Source organism: Oreochromis niloticus, linkage group LG8 (assembly GCF_001858045.2).
Source record: "Oreochromis niloticus isolate F11D_XX linkage group LG8, O_niloticus_UMD_NMBU, whole genome shotgun sequence".
Lineage (NCBI taxonomy): Eukaryota > Metazoa > Chordata > Actinopteri > Cichliformes > Cichlidae > Oreochromis > Oreochromis niloticus.
The window spans coordinates 9,001,294-9,021,139 of NC_031973.2; the positions used below are offsets into that span (position 1 = coordinate 9,001,294).

General features: G+C 43.9%; 1 protein-coding gene across 1 annotated transcript; it reads right to left on the minus strand.

Annotated features, from left to right (window-relative positions):
• Positions 1–201: 201 nt before the first annotated feature.
• LOC100698248 (5-hydroxytryptamine receptor 3A-like) lies at positions 202–17,979 on the minus strand. Its single transcript, XM_019362183.2, has 11 exons — positions 17,973–17,979; positions 14,884–14,964; positions 13,296–13,459; positions 12,808–12,852; positions 12,580–12,689; positions 2,116–2,285; positions 1,836–1,996; positions 1,482–1,692; positions 1,207–1,386; positions 1,014–1,117; positions 202–770 (listed from the first exon to the last, which is right to left on the minus strand). The coding sequence occupies exons 2-11, from the start codon at positions 14,906–14,908 to the stop codon at positions 543–545; spliced, it is 1,398 nt and encodes a 465-aa protein (XP_019217728.2). The 5' UTR covers positions 14,909–14,964; positions 17,973–17,979; the 3' UTR covers positions 202–542.
• Positions 17,980–19,846: the final 1,867 nt, after the last annotated feature.

The window sequence follows — 19,846 nt, forward strand, 5'->3', positions numbered from 1 at the left end:
TATATTTGTGATTCCAATATAATCATAGAAGAAGTTATAGAAATGCTGAGCGAAAATGGGAAACAAACTTCCACGATCATTACCTTTACATGGAGTGCACTTTATAATTCAAAGAGTCAGTTGGTTGTGCAACAAACACACAAACACACAAAGTTATACAAAAGAAAAAAATTAAAAGCTTTTTAATGTTTATTCCAACAGCCTTATATTCCAACAGGATACAGACGTAAATGAAACATATACAACACTCATGAACTGCATTGCTTTATATTGCCATGCATATAATATGATGTGAACTAAAGTTACAGTGAATAAATGTGAGTTCAAAGTGGACTTAAATATGAGGTCCATCACACAGTAAAGTACAAATGTTATAAAGTGTAGGAAAAGGGGCCTAAATGCATACTTTAGACTTGGACTTAATAAATGAACAGAACCTTTTAGTTAAGGTAAAGTTCATCTTAATGCTAATGATTTAAAGTTGTTTTTTTGTTTGGTGGGATGTTGTTGTTGTTGTTGTTTTTTGTAAATTAACTTTAGGCCTACTCATCTTCAGCACTGCTCCACAATAAAATCATAATTGCCAAAAACACAGTCACTGCTGTCAAATAAAAAATGACAAAAACCCTGTTGATATGTTTTACTATATTGGTCCAGTAGCCGGACTTCTTGTTGGCACTGTGCAGAGTCACGGCTTTCCTAGTCTCCCGCAGCTCATCTGAGACTTTTTCCAGTGGAAAAAACATCTTCATCAGGTTGCAGCTACAACCCTGAAAAAATAGTTTTGTAGAAATGTAATCAATAAGATTACATACACAGCCATATATAGTCTACTAGTTGCTGCTACATTTCACACACTGATTGTTTTCACATTGATTTAGTAAAAGTGTTTGCTTTCAACACCCATGTTAGGGTTTAGGATAATCTCTCTCGCATGCAAACATGATCTCTTTAATCAGTTTTTATATTTCACTTGAAACACAAAACACTTAAAAGTCCAATTTAACTCCAACCTTTATAGTCAATGGTGGCCGACTGTTGATTGATGTAGACACAGTTGGTCTTTCATCCACAGATACATCATAAACAGATGCACAATGACTACATCTCTTCATGTCTGGAATAAAAAAAATTAGAAAGATCAATCCAACACAGCTAGAATTACATAGATAGGTGACAGAGAATGACTGCTACAATTAAGCACACCTCTAAAACAGCTGTGAAAGTTGGATATGTCCTGTTTCTCCTCACAGTACTCCACCAGGCTTTGGTTTCCATCTGTCTCATTATCCTGGGCTGGAGAGTCTTTCTCAATCAGATGCATCACCAAAATTGTCTCCAGGAGGCTGAGCAGCATCAGAGCAAAAACCCCAATGCAATAGACAGCTGAGGAGGGTATCCAGCATGAAAGTGGACAAATCACTTGATGACTCGATAGCTTGATTAATTCACTACATGAAGTCAAATATGCTCTTTTTTACCTATAAGTGGAATACTGTCTGAAGAGCTGGGCAGAATCTCATTGAGAAGAAGCTGCATCACTGTGACAGCAAGCAGGACAGTGATCTTGAAGCCGAGCTTCTCACCTCCACTGTCTAATATCAGGAAAGAGGCTAAGTCCAGAACCAAGAAGAAGAAGACTGGCAGCAAGAAATTGGCGATGTAGAGGACAGACCTCCTCTTCATGGTAATCTGTCAATTTGCATGTGAGATGGTTAATCATCCTACTCCACATGTATTATGGTCACAAAAAGGAAAGTAACGAAAAAGCAACGAAATTGATTAATGCTTTTTTTTTTTTCCATTTCTGTGCTGCTGCTCCCAGAAATACTCACAGTGTAAACAATCATAAGTTGGTTGAAGTCAAATTCATTGACAGTTTTGGTGGTAACTGACATGTTGATAAACAGCCACTCGTATTGTGTCTGCATCACATTTCGAGACCATTCTGTGACCGTATTATTGGTCTCGTTGAATTGTAACTTTATTTCTTCATCTGAAGTGGAACATAAAAATAAAAGATCAGCAAGAAAGAAGTATATATTTTGGTATCTGATGGTTTGGGTTTATGACTTCATGAATGGCACGCATAAAGAGAATTTGCTATGGGCTCACCAGAGTGCATGATAGACTTGAAGCAGAGGTTGCACCTCTGAACATCAAAAGGGAATTTGTACACGTGCAGCTTGCAGGTGCTTACGATCACCTGGTCATTTCTGTATTCAACCAAACCACCGCTTTCAATGGAGAGATAAGGACTCGGAGAGGCTTTGTCCCTCTCTGTCCTGTAAGACAGAAAATTACAATCAGTTATGGCACAAATAATAGCAACTCAAAAAAGCAGCATCAGTTATGACAAATAAGTAGGCAGAATCCTACTCAAATCTTACTCTCCAGCTGAGGAGGATTAATGTATTAAGCCACCATGTCTTAATTACTTATGTTACAATCCAGATAAAAACTGCAACATCAAGTGGCGACTGACACCAGAGTTTGTGTTAAATTACTTAATAATTTCAGCTAGAAATGATGGACTAGAAATTATGACAAAGTTTGGTAACCAATGACGTCTCCCCTCCCAACTGTCCTCAGACACACCTTTATCCACACCTCATCAAGTTCAGACCACCAGGATCAATACGAATGACCCACACAAACATGCCCGCGTGGGCCCACAATGAACCCTAGGGCTGTTCCACACAGAGTCTAACTGGTAATACCCACACATGGACCACAGAAGTTTTGCCCTTTGTTGCCCTCAAGAGCAAATCATACCGTTTCATCTCTGCTCTGGAAACTAATCTGCTCTGGAGAATACAGCATCTGTTGCTATGGCAATGTATCCCATTAAGAACTGACCCACTTTCGTAGTATAAGAAAAACTAAGGATTTATCCTGTAGTTACTGGATAAGCCATGAGTACCATTCAGAGAAAGTTGGGAAATGGCTGTAAGATGGTGAAAGATGTACACGTAGGCCTCCTCCTTGATTCAGACATGGTCTTTCTTTTTTCACGTAAAGGAGCTACTCAAACTTGCATTCCTCCCTGTGCAGGATGTGTAACTCTTCATCACTGAAAAAGTAGCCACTGGTCTGTAGGAAAAGGCAGATCTAACACAATATCTTTTGGATGTGTTGTTTTAGGTGTGTAAAGAGAAATAGAGCATGGGCAAGCAATCTAGAACTGTCCATAGGTTTGGGGCGGGTTTGCAAAGGATTCTTTAGCACTAAAACTTTAGCAACACAAGGATGAACAAGTGCAGGAATATCACTGCAAGATTATCTAAATGACAAAGGGATATCCAAATAACTGAATATTCAGGTGCATCGATATGTGCTGGACAAAATGGATCTTGGAAAAGGAAGGTTATCATTTCATGTTTCAAAGCCACGATGTACCTCATGAATCCTGCTTGGTTTGAGCACAATATCTACACAATATCTTCAAAGGATAAAAAAAATAATGATGTTAAGATTTTGAAGAGCAGCATATAAGTTTCTAATAATGAATTATAAAGGTTTAGCTTTGTTTTTATTTTTTATTTTTAGCTGTAGCTTAATGCTGTCACGATCGGGGGTAGCGCGCGAATTAAACACAGCAATTCGGCGTGTCCGTGTGGCGTGCTGGCTAGACCCAAACGCGGTGAAGGCTAGCGATGGGTTGGAGCAGGCACGCGGTTACTCTAGTAACGATCGGTGCACAAAGCACGGCTTCGGAACCGACGTTACAGAGGGAGAGCGGACTGAGCCGGGATGAGTGGGAGAATCAAGAGAGAAAACACTCACGGTTGCTGAAGCAGGCGGAGACTGACGTCGGCAAGGGTTCGGAGCTCCTGACATGAAGAGATCGATGTCTGAGCGGAGAACAGGTGTCTCTCTTTTAAGCCCGACCCGGTGATCAGCTGATCACCGCCTGACAGGACCCCCCCCCCCGAAGACCGGCACCCGATGGTCCAGGACGACCGTGACGGAAATCCGAGATGAGGGAGGGGTCCAAGATGAAGCGGGACGGCACCCAGGAGCGCTCCTCAGGACCGTAACCAGCCCAGTCCACCAAATACTGGACCCCCGACCCCGACGACGGGAATCCAAGATCCGCCGGACGGTGTAGACAGGATCCCCATTGACGAACCGGGGTGGGGGCGGGGCCGGGGAGGGAGGCGCCAGCGAGGAAGTAACGCGCTGCTTGAGCTGCGAGACGTGGAAAACAGGGTGGACCTTCATGGCGGACGGAAGCCGGAGACGGTAAGTTACAGGGTTGAGCCGGGCAGTGATCTCATATGGGCCAATGAACCTGGGAGTGAGCTTCCTGGATTCGGTACGGAGCCTCAGGTGCCTCATGGAGAGCCAGACGCGATCCCCCGGCTGAAACAGATGACCCGGACGGTGGCGGCGACGATGCTGCTTGGTGTACTGAGCGTTAGATCGGGAGATGGCAGCCCGCGCCTTGATCCAAGCCTGACGACAGCGGCGGACCATCCGTTCAGCCGCAGGCACTTCAACCTCCACCTCCTGATGGTCGAAGATAGGGGGATGGAAACCATGACAGACTTCAAAGGGCGAGAGGCCGGTGGCAGAAGAGACGTGAAGGTTATGAGACAGCTCAGCCCACAGCAGGTAACGAGGCCAAAGCGACGGTTGGGCGGAGACGAAGCACCTTAAAAAGCGCCCCAGTTGTTGATTGGTCCTTTCAACCTGCCCGTTGGTCTGAGGGTGGTAGCCGGATGAGAGGCTAGGAGAGGCTCCAATCAGACGGCAAAAGGCTTTCCAAAACCTGGCAGTGAACTGGGGCCCCCTGTCGGAGACAATGTCCTTGGGGAATCCATGAAGCCGGACGACATGGTCCAAGAAGAGCTTGGCCGTCCGTTTAGCAGAAGGGAGGCCAGCCAGTGCAACCAGGTGCACCGTCTTTGAGAACCGGTCCACAAAGGTGAGGATGGTGTCGAGACCGTCCACGGACGGGAGGCCGGTGACAAAGTCAAGGCCGACATGGGACCAGGGACGTCTGGGCACAGGGAGAGGGCGAAGGTCGCCAGCCGGAGGCTGAGTCGAGGACTTAGCCTGAGCACAGGTGTCACAGGCGGAGACAAACTCACGGACATCCCGAGACATGGAGGACCACCAGAAGGCACGACGGAGGAGTTGAAGGGTCCTGTTGGGCCCCGGGTGACCAGAGAGCGGGGAGGAGTGAGCCCAAAGTAAGGCCTCCTGACGGCACTGGGAGGGCACATAGAGCCTCCCTGCCGGGGTGTCAGGCGGAGCTGGTTCCGTGACCAGGGCGTCCCGGATGGAGTCCTCCAAGGGCCACCGAAGGGGAGCAGCAAACCGATGGGCAGGTAGGATGGGTCCAGGGTCCGACGTAAGACCGTCCTGGGCAAACTGTCTGAAGAGGGCGTCCGCCTTGGCGTTCTTGGAACCAGGACGGTAGGCGAGGTGGAAATTATAAGACTCAAAGAATAGGGCTCAACGAGCCTGTCTTGGGTTGAGCTGCTTGGCCGTTCGAATATGGATCAGGTTCTGGTGATCAGTCCAGATCAGGAATGGGTCCTTCGCTCCCAGAAGCCAATGCCGCCACTCTTCTAAGGCCCACTTGATGGCCAGGAGTTCGCGGTCCCCGACACCGTACCGTTGCTGCATGGGAGAAAATTTCCTGGAGAAATAGCAGCATGGGTGAAGCTTCCCATCTGGGCCATGTTGGGAAAGGATGGCGCCGGCGCTGACATCAGAGGCATCCACCTCCACCACAAAAGCTCTGGCAGGGTCAGGGTGGAGTAGGATGGGGGCCGTAGTGAACCGGTGAACAACGTCATGGAATGCCTGTTTTGCACTCAGGGAGAGACAGAAGGGTTTAGGCAGATTAGCTGGTTTAGTGAGAGATGTCAGCGGGGCGACGATGGTGCTGAAATTTCGGATAAAGCGCCGATAGAAATTGGCAAAGCCCAGGAAGCTCTGGAGCTGCTTAAGGCTGGAGGGCTGGGGCCACTGGGTCACTGCTTGGACCTTCTTCGGGTCCATGGTCAGGCTGTTGGAGGAGATAGTGAAGCCGAGGAAGGTGGTGGACCGCTGATGAAAAGCGCACTTCTCCAGTTTGCAGAACAGCTGGTACTCGAGCAGCCTATTCAGTACGGCCCTCACAAGGCGAATATGGTCCACTTCGGTGCGGGAGTAGATCAGGATGTCGTCCAGATAAGCAAACACCCACCGGCCTAGCATATCACGCAAGACATCGTTGATCAGATGTTGGAAGACAGCAGGGCTTTTGCAGAGGCCGAAGGGCATCACAAGGTACTCCCAGTGCCCATTAGGGGTGATGAAGGCCGTCTTCCATTCGTCCCCTTCCCTGATGCGCACCAAGTTGTAGGCGCTGCGTAGGTCCAATTTGGTGAAGATGCAGAGGGAGTCGAGTGCAGTGGATAACAGGGGAAGAGGATGGCGGTTCTTGATGGTGACTTTATTCAGGCCCCGATAATCAATGCATGGGCGGAGCCCGCCGTCTTTCTTCTTGACAAAGAAGAATCCAGCAGCAGCAGGAGAGGTGGAAGGGCGAATGAAGCCCTGTTGGAGAGCCTCAGCAACGTACTCCTCCATGGCCTTAGTCTCTTCAGGAGACAGAGAGAACAGGCGACCGCGAGGGGGCACTGCTCCCGGAAGTAGCTCAATGGCCATGTCGTAGGAACGATGAGGAGGTAGAATGGAGGCTCGCCTCTTACTAAAGACTTCAGATAGGTCATGGTAGGCTGGAGGGATCTTATCCAGATCAATGGGCTCTGGGGGAGAGGCCTCTTCCGACTTGGAGTTCACTTTGGTCCGAGAGAGAAGGCAGCGGTGTGGACATCGGGGACCCCAATCCAGAATCTGGCAGGATGACCAGGAGATGTGGGGGTCATGGCGACTGAACCAGGGGTATCCTAGGATGAGAGGGGAGGAAGTGGCTGAGACCACTAGAAACCGGATCTCCTCCTGATGATCCCCGATAGACATGAGGACCAGGGGGTCTGGAACTGGATCGGGTAGGGTTGGAGGGGTCGCCCATCTACGGAGGTCACCGGAAGGAATCGATCAACAGGGGTTAACAGAATACGAAGTCGAGAGGCTAGTTTCTGGTCGATGAAGTTCTCCGCTGCTCCGGTGTCCAGGAGAGCTTTAGCTGAGAACTGCTGGTGCTTCAGGTGCAATATTACTGGTAACAGAAAATGTAAGGGGTCAGAGGAAGGGGACGGGCCAGGTGGGACTCCCCCGCAGTCTACCTGGCGTCGTCGTTTCCCGGGCGCAGCGGGCACTGAGGACAACGGTGTCGAGCTGACCCACAATAGGCACAGAGACCCTCACGCCAGCGTCTCTCTCTCTCCTCTTTAGACAGTCTACCCAGCTGCATGGGCTCCCCGCTGGACGTGCTGCTTGGGCTAGCGGCTGCTCCTTCAGAGGGGGGAGGAGACTGCGAGGACGTGGCCCTCAGAGGCTGGGAGGGTTTAAAGGCCCGAGGAGTGTGGCGAGGCCGCGACATTACTCGTTGGTCGATCTTCAGGGCGAGGTCCACGGCCTCATCCAGAGTTTTGGGGGCCTCACGACCGGTCATCTCATCCCGGACGTAATCAGCCAGCCCCTCCAAAAAGATGGATCGTAGAGAAGCATCTCCCCAATTTAGCCTGGCAGCCAGGGTACGAAACTGTGAAGCAAAGTGACAGACTGGTCGGTTGCCCTGGCGTAAATGAAGCAGCTGTGACTCCACTTCCACTTCACTGCTTGGGGGAACAAATGTCTTTTTTAATTCCTCCACGAACAGGGTGTAGTCGTTGCAGGCTGCAGATTTATTGTTGTAGAGAGCCGCAGCCCATTCCTGGGCCTGGCCAGACAAGAGAGAGGTTAACATTGCAACTTTTGCGCGGGCGGTGGCGTATTTAGTGGGCTGACATTCAAACAGCATGTTTAGAGTGGCAAGCAAGCCATCAGGTCGGCCATCAACTCCGTTCCACTTATCTGGTAGTCCGATCCGGGGTTCCGCGCTCACCGGCGCTGGCTGACGTTGCAGCGCGGTGACGGAAGTGGAGAGTTGGAGGACAGTTCCGGTAAGAGATCCCACTTTTGTGCTCAACCGATCCACCATGCCGCGAAGGTATATCACTTCGGCTTTCAGCCGTTCGAATTCCGCTGGGTCTATGACGGGCTCAGACATCCTGTCACGATCGGGGGTAGCGCGCGAATTAAACACAGCAATTTGGCGTGCCCGTGTGGCGTGCTGGCTAGACCCAAACGCGGTGAAGGCTAGCGATGGGTTGGAGCAGGCACGCGGTTACTCTAGTAACGATCGGTGCACAAAGCACGGCTTCGGAACCGACGTTACAGAGGGAGAGCGGACTGAGCCGGGATGAGTGGGAGAATCAAGAGAGAAAACACTCACGGTTGCTGAAGCAGGCGGAGACTGACGTCGGCAAGGGTTTGGAGCTCCTGACATGAAGAGATCGATGTCTGAGCGGAGAACAGGTGGGTGGTGTCTCTCTTTTAAGCCCGACCTGGTGATCAGCTGATCACCGCCTGACAAATGCCTTATTGCTAGTGACTGTATGTATGTATAATTTTACCTCCTCACTACGTATGACTCTGGATATTGTAGCTCCTGTGAAAACTAAGGTCTCAAATCAGAAGTACCTGACTCCGTGGTATAATTCTCAAACACGTAGCCTCAAGCAGATAACTTGTAAGCTGGAGAGGAAATGGCGTGTCACAAATTTAGAGGATCATCATTTAGCCTGGAGAAATAGTTTGCTGATTTATAAGAAAGCCCTCCGCAAAGCCAGAACATTTTACTATTCGTCACTGATTGAAGAAAATAAGAACAACCCCAGGTTTCTTTTCAGCACTGTAGCCAGGCTGACAAAAAGTCAGAGCTCTTTTGAGCCAACCATTCCTTTAACGCTAACTAGTAATGACTTCATGAACTTCTTCACAAATAAAATTCTTATCATTAGAGAAAAAATTACCAATAATCATCCCACAGATGTAATATCATCTACAGCTACTCTTAGTACCATTGATGTTAAGTTAGACTCTTTTTCTCCAATTGATCTTTCTGAGTTAACGTCAATAATTAATTCCTCCAAACCATCAACGTGTCTTTTAGACCCCATTCCTACAAAACTGCTCAAAGAAGTCCTGCCATTAATTAATTCTTCGATCTTAAATATGATCAACCTATCTCTAATAATCGGCTATGTACCACAGGCTTTCAAGGTGGCTGTAGTTAAACCTTTACTTAAAAAGCCATCTCTAGACCCAGCAGTCTTAGCTAATTATAGGCCAATCTCCAACCTTCCTTTCATATCAAAAATCCTTGAAAGAGTAGTTGTCAAACAGCTAACAGATCATCTGCAGAGGAATGGCTTATTTGAAGAGTTTCAGTCAGGTTTCAGAGCTCATCACAGCACAGAAACATAAAGACCTGGATGGCCGCTAACTTTCTGCTTCTTAATTCAGATAAAACTGAGGGTATTGTATTCGGCCCTGAAAATCTTAGAAATATGGTATCTGACCAGATTCTTACTCTGGATGGCGTTACCTTGGCCTCCAGTAACACTGTGAGGAACCTTGGAGTCATTTTTGACCAGGACATGTCCTTCAACGCACATATTAAACAAATATGTAAGACTGCTTTCTTCCATTTGCGCAACATCTCTAAAATTAGAAATATCCTGTCTCTTAGTGACGCTGAAAAACTAGTTCATGCATTTATTACTTTGAGGCTGGACTACTGTAATTCATTATTATCAGGATGTCCTAAAAACTCGCTGAAAAGCCTTCAGCTGATCCAAAATGCTGCAGCAAGAGTACTGACAGGGACTAGAAAGAGAGAGCATATTTCTCCTGTTTTGGCTTCCCTTCATTGGCTTCCTGTTAAATCCAGAATTGAATTCAAAATCCTGCTCCTCACATACAAGGTCTTAAATAATCAGGCCCCATCTTATCTTAACGACCTTATAGTACCATATCACCCTATTAGAGCACTTCGCTCTCGCACTGCAGGCTTACTTGTTGTTCCTAGAGTATTTAAAAGTAGAATGGGAGGCAGAGCCTTCAGTTTTCAGGCCCCTCTTCTGTGGAACCAGCTTCCAGTTTGGATTCGGGAGACAAACACTATGTGTGGATGTGAGGTGGGCAAATGAACTGAATCATTTCTTCAACAGATTTGATTCAGCCATGAGGCAGTCTCCAACATCGGCTGCAGACTCACCCACCCCCACTGCTGCTGTTCCACCTCTGACACCTCAGACACTTCACACCTCCTCTATTCACCCTGCTCACTCCTCCCCACCCCCAACAACAGCATCCAATACACACTCAACACAAGGCTCCAGCCTGTCTCTCTCAACCACCCAGGTTAGGAGGGAACTGAGGAGGATTAATGGCAAGAAGGCAGCGGGTCCAGATGGCATCAGCTCGAGGGTCGTCAGGTCCTGCGCGGACCAACTGTGTGATGGAGCACCTCTTCAACCTGAGCCTGAGGCTGGGGAGAGTCCCACAGCTCTGGAAAACCTCCTGTGTTGTACCAGTGCCAAAGACTTCACGCCCCAAGGACCTCAACAGCTACAGGCCGGTGGCTCTGACATCCCACCTGATGAAGACCCTGGAGCGGTTGGTCCTGGCTCAGCTTCGGCGCCTTGTGAGCTCATCACTGGACCCACTTCAGTTTGCCTACCAGCCAGGCATTGGAGCGGATGATGCCGTCATTCACCTCCTACAACGCTCCCTCTCTCACCTGGAGACCGCTGGGAGCACTGTGAGAATCATGTTCTTTGATTTCTCCAGTGCCTTCAACACTATTCTTCCCTCGGTTCTGAAGGACAAGCTGGAGAACTCTGGAGTGGACCATCACCTCACTACCTGGATTTTGGACTACCTCACCGACCGACCACAGTATGTGAGGACTCAGGGCTGTGTGTCGGACAGGGTCGTCTGCAGTACGGGGGCCCCACAGGGAACGGTTCTGGCTCCGTTCCTCTTCACCATCTACACTGCAGACTTCTCCCACAACTCCACCCAGTGCTTCCTGCAGAAGTTCTCTGATGACTCTGCAATGGTCGGCCTCATCACTGATGGGGACGACAAGGAGTACAGAGGACTGACTCAGGACTTTGTGGACTGGTGCCAGCTGAACTACCTCCAGATCAACGCCAGTAAAACCAAGGAGCTGGTGGTAGACTTCCGCAGGCACAAACATCCTCCACTGCAACCACTGAACATCCAAGGTATGGACATCGAGGCTGTGGACAGCTACAGGTACCTTGGTGTTCATCTGAACAGCAAACTGGACTGGACTCATAACTCAGACGCCCTCTACAGGAAAGGGCAGAGCAGACTGTACCTGCTGCGGAGACTCAGGTCGTTTGGAGTGGAGGGCCCACTCCTGAAGACCTTCTATGACTCTGTGGTGGCCTCAGCCATCTTTTATGGTGTGGTCTGCTGGGGCGGCAGCATCTCTGCTGGGGACAGGAAGAGACTGAACAGGCTGATCCGAAGGGCCAGCTCTGTTCTAGGATGCCCTCTGGACCCAGTGGAGGTGGTGAGTGACAGGAGAATGGTGGCTAAGCTGTCATCCCTGATGGACAACATCTCCCACCCCATGCATGAGACTGTGACAGCACTGAGCAGCTCCTTCAGTGGGAGACTGCGGCACCCACGGTGTGGGATGGAGAGATTTCGCAGGTCTTTCCTCCCCACTGCTGTCAGACTCCACAATAAAGACTTTGACTGATCTAACACACACATCCACAAATGTGCAATAATACTAATGTGCAATAATTCTTTCTGGCATCGTTGTATTTTTACTCAGTTGTATATAGCATTTGTATTCTATTTTTATCTTATTGTATATTTTATTCTATTTTATTCTGCTGTATATAGTATTTTATTTTATTCTATTCTGTACAGTTGTGTACTGTATTTATTCTTATCTTATTTTATTCTAATTTTTCCTTCACAACTTTTGCACTGTCCACTTCCTGCTGTGACAAAACAAATTTCCCACGTGTGGGACTAATAAAGGTTATCTTATCTTATCTTATCTTATCTCTACTTTCAAGATTAGGCTTAAAACTTTCCTTTTTGCTAAAGCATATAGTTAGGGCTGGACCAGGTGACCCTGAATCCTCCCTTAGTTATGCTGCAATAGACGTCGGCTGCCGGGGATTCCCATGATGCATTGAGTTTTTCCTTTCCAGTCACCTTTCTCACTCAGCATGTGTTAATAGACCTCTCTGCATTGAATCATATCTGTTATTAACCTCTGTCTCTCTTCCACAGCATGTCTTTCATCCTGTTTTCCTTCTCTCACCCCAACCAGTCAGAGCAGATGGCCGCCCCTCCCTGAGCCTGGTTCTGCCAGAGGTTTCTTCCTGTTATAAGGGAGTTTTTCCTTCCCACTGTCGCCAAAGTGCTTGCTTATAGGGGGTCATATGATTGTTGGGTTTTTCTCTGTATCTATAAAACTCCTCGAGGCGACTTTTGTTGTGATTTGGCGCTATATAAATAAAATTGAACTGAATTGAATTGAATGTGTGAGTTTATGTGCATATATGTTAAACTTACATCTCTTCAATAGTTATATCTGGCATCCACAAATATTCTGTAGGAATTGTTATTTGTTTAATTCCACAGAACTGATCTGGTTCCCACTTAGTGTACTCGTTTTTCCATGACTAGTCATAAGAGGAAAGAGATACAAACAAGGAGAAAAAGACAAAAGATGAAAACACGTAATTTCAAGCAATTTCAACAATACTGTGAAAATTGATGTACTTGTAAGAGAAAACTCACCAAATAAACCCAAATGTAAGAAATTAAGGTCTGGTCAATTTCTCTCTGTGAACAAAGAAATCAAGCAGTGTTCAAGCTCAAGTGGTTGAGCCTGACTTGTGCCACAGTAATCCTAGAAAGACCTGGGTAAGATCAACAATATGCAGCCTCAAATAGACAAGAAAAACCCAACATCTGGGAAGTCTTAAATGGTCTTAGCCAACTAACAGAAGCATAGAAGGCCACAAAAAAGACAGGCCTTTGATGTATAAGAATTCATAAATGAAGCTTATGGATCTCGATAATTAAGACTGCCAAACCGAGAGAATAAATGAAATGGAAAACTGAAATTATGCATATGAAGCAGACAAATGTGCACCAATTGAGCAGACTTTTGACATTATTTTATTATCGAAAGAAACAAACAAAGTATTTGGTAACAAAAATATCCATTATCATTTATTCAAACTAAAACACACAAACATACACAAGTAGCTTGAACAACTTACCATATCCAGGATAGCGTAGAGTTTCATGTCAAGCACAACATCTGTATGATGAGTGTTGTTTATAATGGGCCGGCTCATAGTGTACTTAATACTGTCTTTATTTAGATCCAGGTGCTGTACAATAGCCTGAAAATTGCAGAGTTCTTCCACTTCCACTTCATTATCTAAAATGACACATAAAAAGACTTTCTTGAGATTGATTTTATGATATGAAAAAAATAAAGCAGCTTCTGTGCTCTCATTTCTGATTTTCAATTTATTGGATCAGGCCTGGATAACTGTTTCAAGAAAACAAAAAACAAACAACAACAACAGACGATATCACTTGTTGGCATGTACAGTACTGTGGAAAAGCCTTCAGTCATCTTTATTTTCTTCATATTTTGCTATTAAAAGTGAAGAGATTCATTGAAAGATTAGCAAGCATACATGTAATTACTGTATATGAAGCAAAAACTTCATTTATACAATTCTAACCAGCTTGAAATTCAACACTTCGTATAAAGAACAATATTATCCAACATAGTCTGAGCTCTCTTAGGCAAACTTTCTTGCAATTTTTTTAAAGTAGTCCTCAGTAGTAGTTTTCCAGTCTTCTTTAAGGACATTCAAAGCTCTTCTTTGGATGTTAGTGGCCTTTTGTTCTATTATCTGTCATAATGATTTCACATTATTTAATTTCTTTCGAGGTCTATCCTTGACTGTTAGTTTTCCATTCTGTGCTTTTGTATCCATTTATTCTTTTACTGCACTAGCAGTGTGGTTGCCAAGCTAAAAAAACAATAAAGATGCTGATCAGCTGCTCCTGTATACCTGATCTCACAGTACTTTTCTGCATTCATACTTCAAATAGTTTTGACTGGCTCCCGAACCCCACTGGCTTAATTGAACAAAACCTCCATCATGTTTCACAGCTGGCTGTGGTACCTCTCTGCTGAGCTCCTCTATACATATAGACAAGGGTTTCGATCCAAAAGTACAAATTTTGGATTCTTCAGTCAAGACTTGTTGCGACTGATTATCAGTTCTTGTGTAATTTGACATACCTCAGCCTTTTCCCTGCGCCTCTTGACAGCTTCCATTCCAATGAGACCATTTCTGTTGAGGCTTTGGTGAATGGCAGGTGGGACTGAAGGGCCAGATGCATCTCTTAGCCCTGTATCAGATCTTTGTTGGATTCTTTTCTGTTTCTTAAAGCCATGAACTTAAGATACTGTTTGTGTGCTCATGTTCGGATGTTTTTCTAGACTTGCCAATTCAACCTTTGTCTTACACTTCTACAGTTTTCTTAAAATTTTTAAGAGCAGACTATGCGGCATGCTGCGATATGCCAGGTTTTTGACTAGTAGCTCTTTGAGAATAGCTTTGTTGGTGCAAAAATGCTATTTTATGTCAGTCAAACTGTGTTATCTTCTGTCATAGGCTTAAGAAAACAAGAAAACGTGCCTCTGAAAATGGTTAGGTGGAAGCACTGGAATGAAAACGACTCCCGGGGAGAGAAAAACTTTGAGAGACTGGAAATGAGAGGTGGCTAAAGACTTTCAGAGAGAGAGAGAGAGAGAGAGAGAAACTTTGCTTAGCTATGTACCTCTTATAGTGGTCTCACTGGTCATCTGTTGATCTTCCTGCAGCTCTGAACTGGATGCATTTTCAGCTGACAATGAGTGCACTAAGTTTTAAAAATAAAAAAAAGTATTAATATGACTTCCTTTACTTTAATATGCAGTTAGAATTAATTTGAGTTTTTATTTAAAAATGCAGTGTCATGAATAGCTGTGTGGCAGGCAGGCAACTTTGATAAAATCCTTTTACAAAGCCCAAAACAAACCTTGAACCCACAAAACTGAAAACCTCGGATTTAAGACTCAGGGATTATGACACTCATGGATGTTAGATATGTTGATGAAAATCACAGGAAAATATATCAAACATTTAAATTGAGTCATTTTACAGTTTCATGACAATTATCAGTTCAGTTTGATTGCAACACATCTGAAAAAAGCTGGGATGGGGCAACAAACGGCTGAAAAAGTACAAGAACAAAACAGAACTAGCTGGAGAAACATTTTGCAAACCATTAGGTTAATAGCAGGAAGTCAGTGAGCATGATTAGATATAAAAAGACCGTCTGAGAAAAGCAGATTTTCTCAGAAGTAAAGCTGGGCAGAAAATCAATAATCTACAAAAAACTGTCTTTTAAATAGTAGAACAAATTCAAAATAATATTCCTCAATATAAAATTGTGAAGAATTTGAATGTCTCATCATCTATAGGACATAATATCATCAAAAGATTCTAAGAATCTTAAATACCTGGTAATTTAAGACGTATCTATACCAACATATTTGTAGCTTAAGAGTCCAGGTTCCAAACTGGCCTGCCTGCAGTCCATCTGAAAACATTTTGTACATCTTCATATTGAATATACTTTATTAAATATACTTCGAGTTTAAATCCATCTGAGTTACTAGATACCAGATGTTTTTTCTTTCTTTCTTTCTCTCTTTCTTTTTATTTTATATCTCTGTAAACTGATCTATTAATTACACAAAAGTGGAATTTAATTTAGTAAACAAGATATATTTACTGGGAAATTATAGAGGATCCTGTTCTTGCACTGAAATGCAATCTATTACAAGTAAAGCAGTGTTACTGATTAAAATAAAATAAAATATAAAACAGCAGAAATAAAATAAATTAAATAGTATAAATTGTCATCTCCATTTAATTAGAATAATCTCAGCTTACCCGCAAGTAACAGCAGGAAGAAGAAACTTGCAATCATTGTAGCCTGGAGAGACCAGAGAACATTTTCATCCTCTCTGTGGTGTCTAGAGATTTTTCTGTTTTCCGCTATTGATGTCATAGCCCTGCCCGACAGAGGGTGGGGCAAATGTAAAGGCTAATTGTGCTTGTATCTATCCTAACAGAGTGGTTACTTTAGCTGACATAACACTATTTTGTTTAAGCTTTTGTTAAAAAAAAGCCATAGAATTAATATTTTTCCTGCATTCAACCAAACTCATGATATCCTATTTTCCAGCTCAAACGTTTACCTTCCTATCATTAATCTGGTTATTTATTGTATTTTTTTTTAACAGTATCAATATTTAATCATTAAAAGTAATTGAATCAGACTCATTACATGGCTTTTAATTAAAAACATCAATAGAAAACAATTGAAAATGTGCTGGTATTATGGATGATTGAATTAAGAAAACAAAACATTTTTTCTAAATGTATTGTCTATTTCCTTCTGCATGTCTCTTTAAATAGATGTTTCTACAGTTAAAATATCACTAATGTTCATTGTACTGGTCTTGTTTGTGGAATTGATGTGCTTTAAAAGAATCTACAGATGATTTTAGAGCATTTTAGAGCATCCAGGCAAAAAAGGGATGTGAATCCACAATTCATGTCCAGGTTGTGTAAATGTTGTAAAACTGTATCAGACTTGCAAACAACAGATCCTATGTCACCGGAATATACAAAACTGAATTGTATCTAGACAGCCACACATTTCTTTATCATCTTTGGTAGAAACAGGATGTGAGTTAAAAAGCTTTCAGATGTTCTGATATTTATCAATCACAGCAGCAAAATATGAATGTGAGGAGAAGAAAAACATATTTCAGTGCTTGATCAGGAGACGCAGTTAGATCCCATTTGGAAAAATGAGAAAGTTAATAACTGTGATCTTATTTTGCTTTATCAGTAATCAGTGATCAGACACTGAAAATATTCAAGTTCATTATGTACTGCTGTTCCAATGTCAGCATCCATTTTTATCCATTAAGCAATCAGTGCTTTAAAAAAATCAAGCATGAAAATTGTGTTTTCCTTGCACTAGAAAAAAAGCAAAACAAATACATTTATGTTAAAAGAAAGAATTATTATGTGACAGTGTAGTCTGACCCTAATAGGAACTGTACACATTCATACATTCAGAGTTGTGAGTAGTGCAACCATGCTGAATGGATGTTAAGGTATGCAATTAGGTTTTGCATTTACAGTGAAGTAGGTAGAACATGGACAATGACATTTCCAGGTATACTTACAGTGTAAACAACAATAGACTGACTGAAGCCAAAATGGTTGACACTGTTATTAGTGACTGACATGTTAATGATGAGATACCCTAACTATCACGTCCTACATGTAAACAGGAATGTAAAAATAACCGAGCAGATCAGGAAGGAATATATATATATTGTGGTAAATGGTTGTATGTGTTCTTGACACCATTAACATCCTTTGTTTTATAAGCAAAAGAAACACACAAAATATTTGGCAAAGTTAATATAATTATGAAAACCATCAAAAAATAGCCTGACCAAAAAACACTCATTTCAGTGATTACTTCTGCAATATAATGAGTGTGGTTCTTAATAGGTTGGATCATAATAGGTCTCTTCTGACTGTCTTTGCTCCATTTCCATTTCTTCTGAAATCATATCACACATGCTCTGTCTGAGATTAAATTCATGACATGAAAACAATGAAGCAATTTCCATGCTTTCATTTTTTTTCTCATTAAAAACATCAGAACCCGGCTTGTCATCAGGCATCCAAATGATACAGTCACATGCATTTACACTGATTTGTGTTCATACAGTTATGTGTAGCCTATTTGCACAGTAAAGTGCTATGTATTGGGACATAATGAAAAAAAGTCACCTGATAATTAACCCCCCCCCCCACACACACACGCACACACACACATACACATATAAGCACATGAGTGTGTGGTTGTTTTGCCCTTTCCTTTTTGTATTGCTCCACCCCTAGGTCACAAGACTCCTCCCAGTGGGTGTGTTTTAAGTTAAAAGTTAAAGTACTCTCACTAGGAGGGTGGACATTGGCAGGAGCTGATTATTGTCACTATTTCTGGACCACCAGAAAGCTGGAGGTTGAACCCTTACCCTGTCATCCTTGATTTTTATTCAGTGGGAAGACTGGAGAGCACTGCAGCGACAAATGGTAGGTGGTGTGTGTGTGTGAGAGAGAGCAAAAGAGAGATAGAGACCGTGAGAGAGATATGTGGGTGTATAGATTTCTTTTACAGGCAACACCACAGTTCTCCCTTTGGAACTGGTAATAAAGAAACCTCTTCCTCTTCCACCTCTATGTGATTTAAAGGATGCACTTGACTCAGCTGAAGTGCTTTGTAGGAATAGGAGTGTAGGATGGATGTGGTTATACTATATCTGAGGATTACGGACTCAGTGGTGATGCAGAGACTGTTTTTCGTGAACTAAAACCATCAATAAGCATTGCATATGTGTGAGGTGTAAAATTCCCTTGTAGATGATAGTGATGCTGCTTCATATGATTGGAAAGTATTGGAGGGGAATGCATGACATTTCATGAGGGCCAGTCTTATTACAAACCCCTCCTTCCACTGTTTACTTGGTGCTGGTGGTGGGAATTAAATGAAAAATATGTCTGAACATAGGCAGCACGGTGGCACGGTGGTTAGCACTGTTGCCGCACAGCAAGAAGGTCCTGAGTTCAATTCCACCATCAGGCCGGGGTCTTTCTGTGTGGAGTTTGCTTGTTCTCCCCGTGTTTGCGTGGGTTCCCTCCGGGTACTCCGACTTCCTCCCACCGTCCAAAGACATGCAGTTTGAGGGGATAGGTTAATTGGATAATCCAAATTGTCACTAGGTGTGAATGTGAGCGTGAATGGTTGTCTGTCCGTGTGTGTTGGCCCTGCGACAGACTGGCGACCTGTCCAGGGTGTACCCCGCCTCTCGCCCTATGACAGCTGGGATAGGCTCCAGCACCCCCCGCGACCCTGGAAAGGATAAGCGGAAGCGAATGGATAGATGGATGGATGTCTGAACAGTTACAGTGTGGTAATTCTGTGTCTTTAAAATAAAGGTATTCTCCATAGTGTAGCTATACACCTCAAAAGGTGTATACCGCTCTACCATTTTCCTCCTCCTGCACATGAATCAAACTCAGCTGATTGTGGTGCAAGTGTAAATCAAGGAAATGGCCATGTTTTTTTTCTATCCCCTCATCGTGCAGATAACTTAAGAACCTTTGTAATGGAAGTAACAACTGTAATTGGATTATTGAATTTAGTACAATATTGTGTTACTGTAGATTATTAAACCACTAAATACATTTAATAATACATGTGCGTTCATGAGGCAGTAAGACGTCAGCTGCTCTGGCTGCCAATAACATTGGTTGCCCACATTAATATGGCAGAACCTCAAAATTACATTTATTGCCAAAGTTTTTCACACAAACAAGGAATTTGTCTTGATATCATGGTGCAAACAGTGGTACAAAAATAAAAAGTGGAATCTGTTGTCCTTAGCCATGGCAGCAATACTCCAGATGATGATGGAGGTGAGGATTCAGTGATAGATAGAAGTTTATCTATTTGTTTTTATATTTTTATAGCCATAAGTGACCATATCTACACACAATTTATTAGAGACTAACTGCATCCATAAAGAATACAGTAGACACAGAAATCTATTAGCTACTGTTAATTAACAAACTAACAGAATAGTAACAGATAGAGACATGAGCTG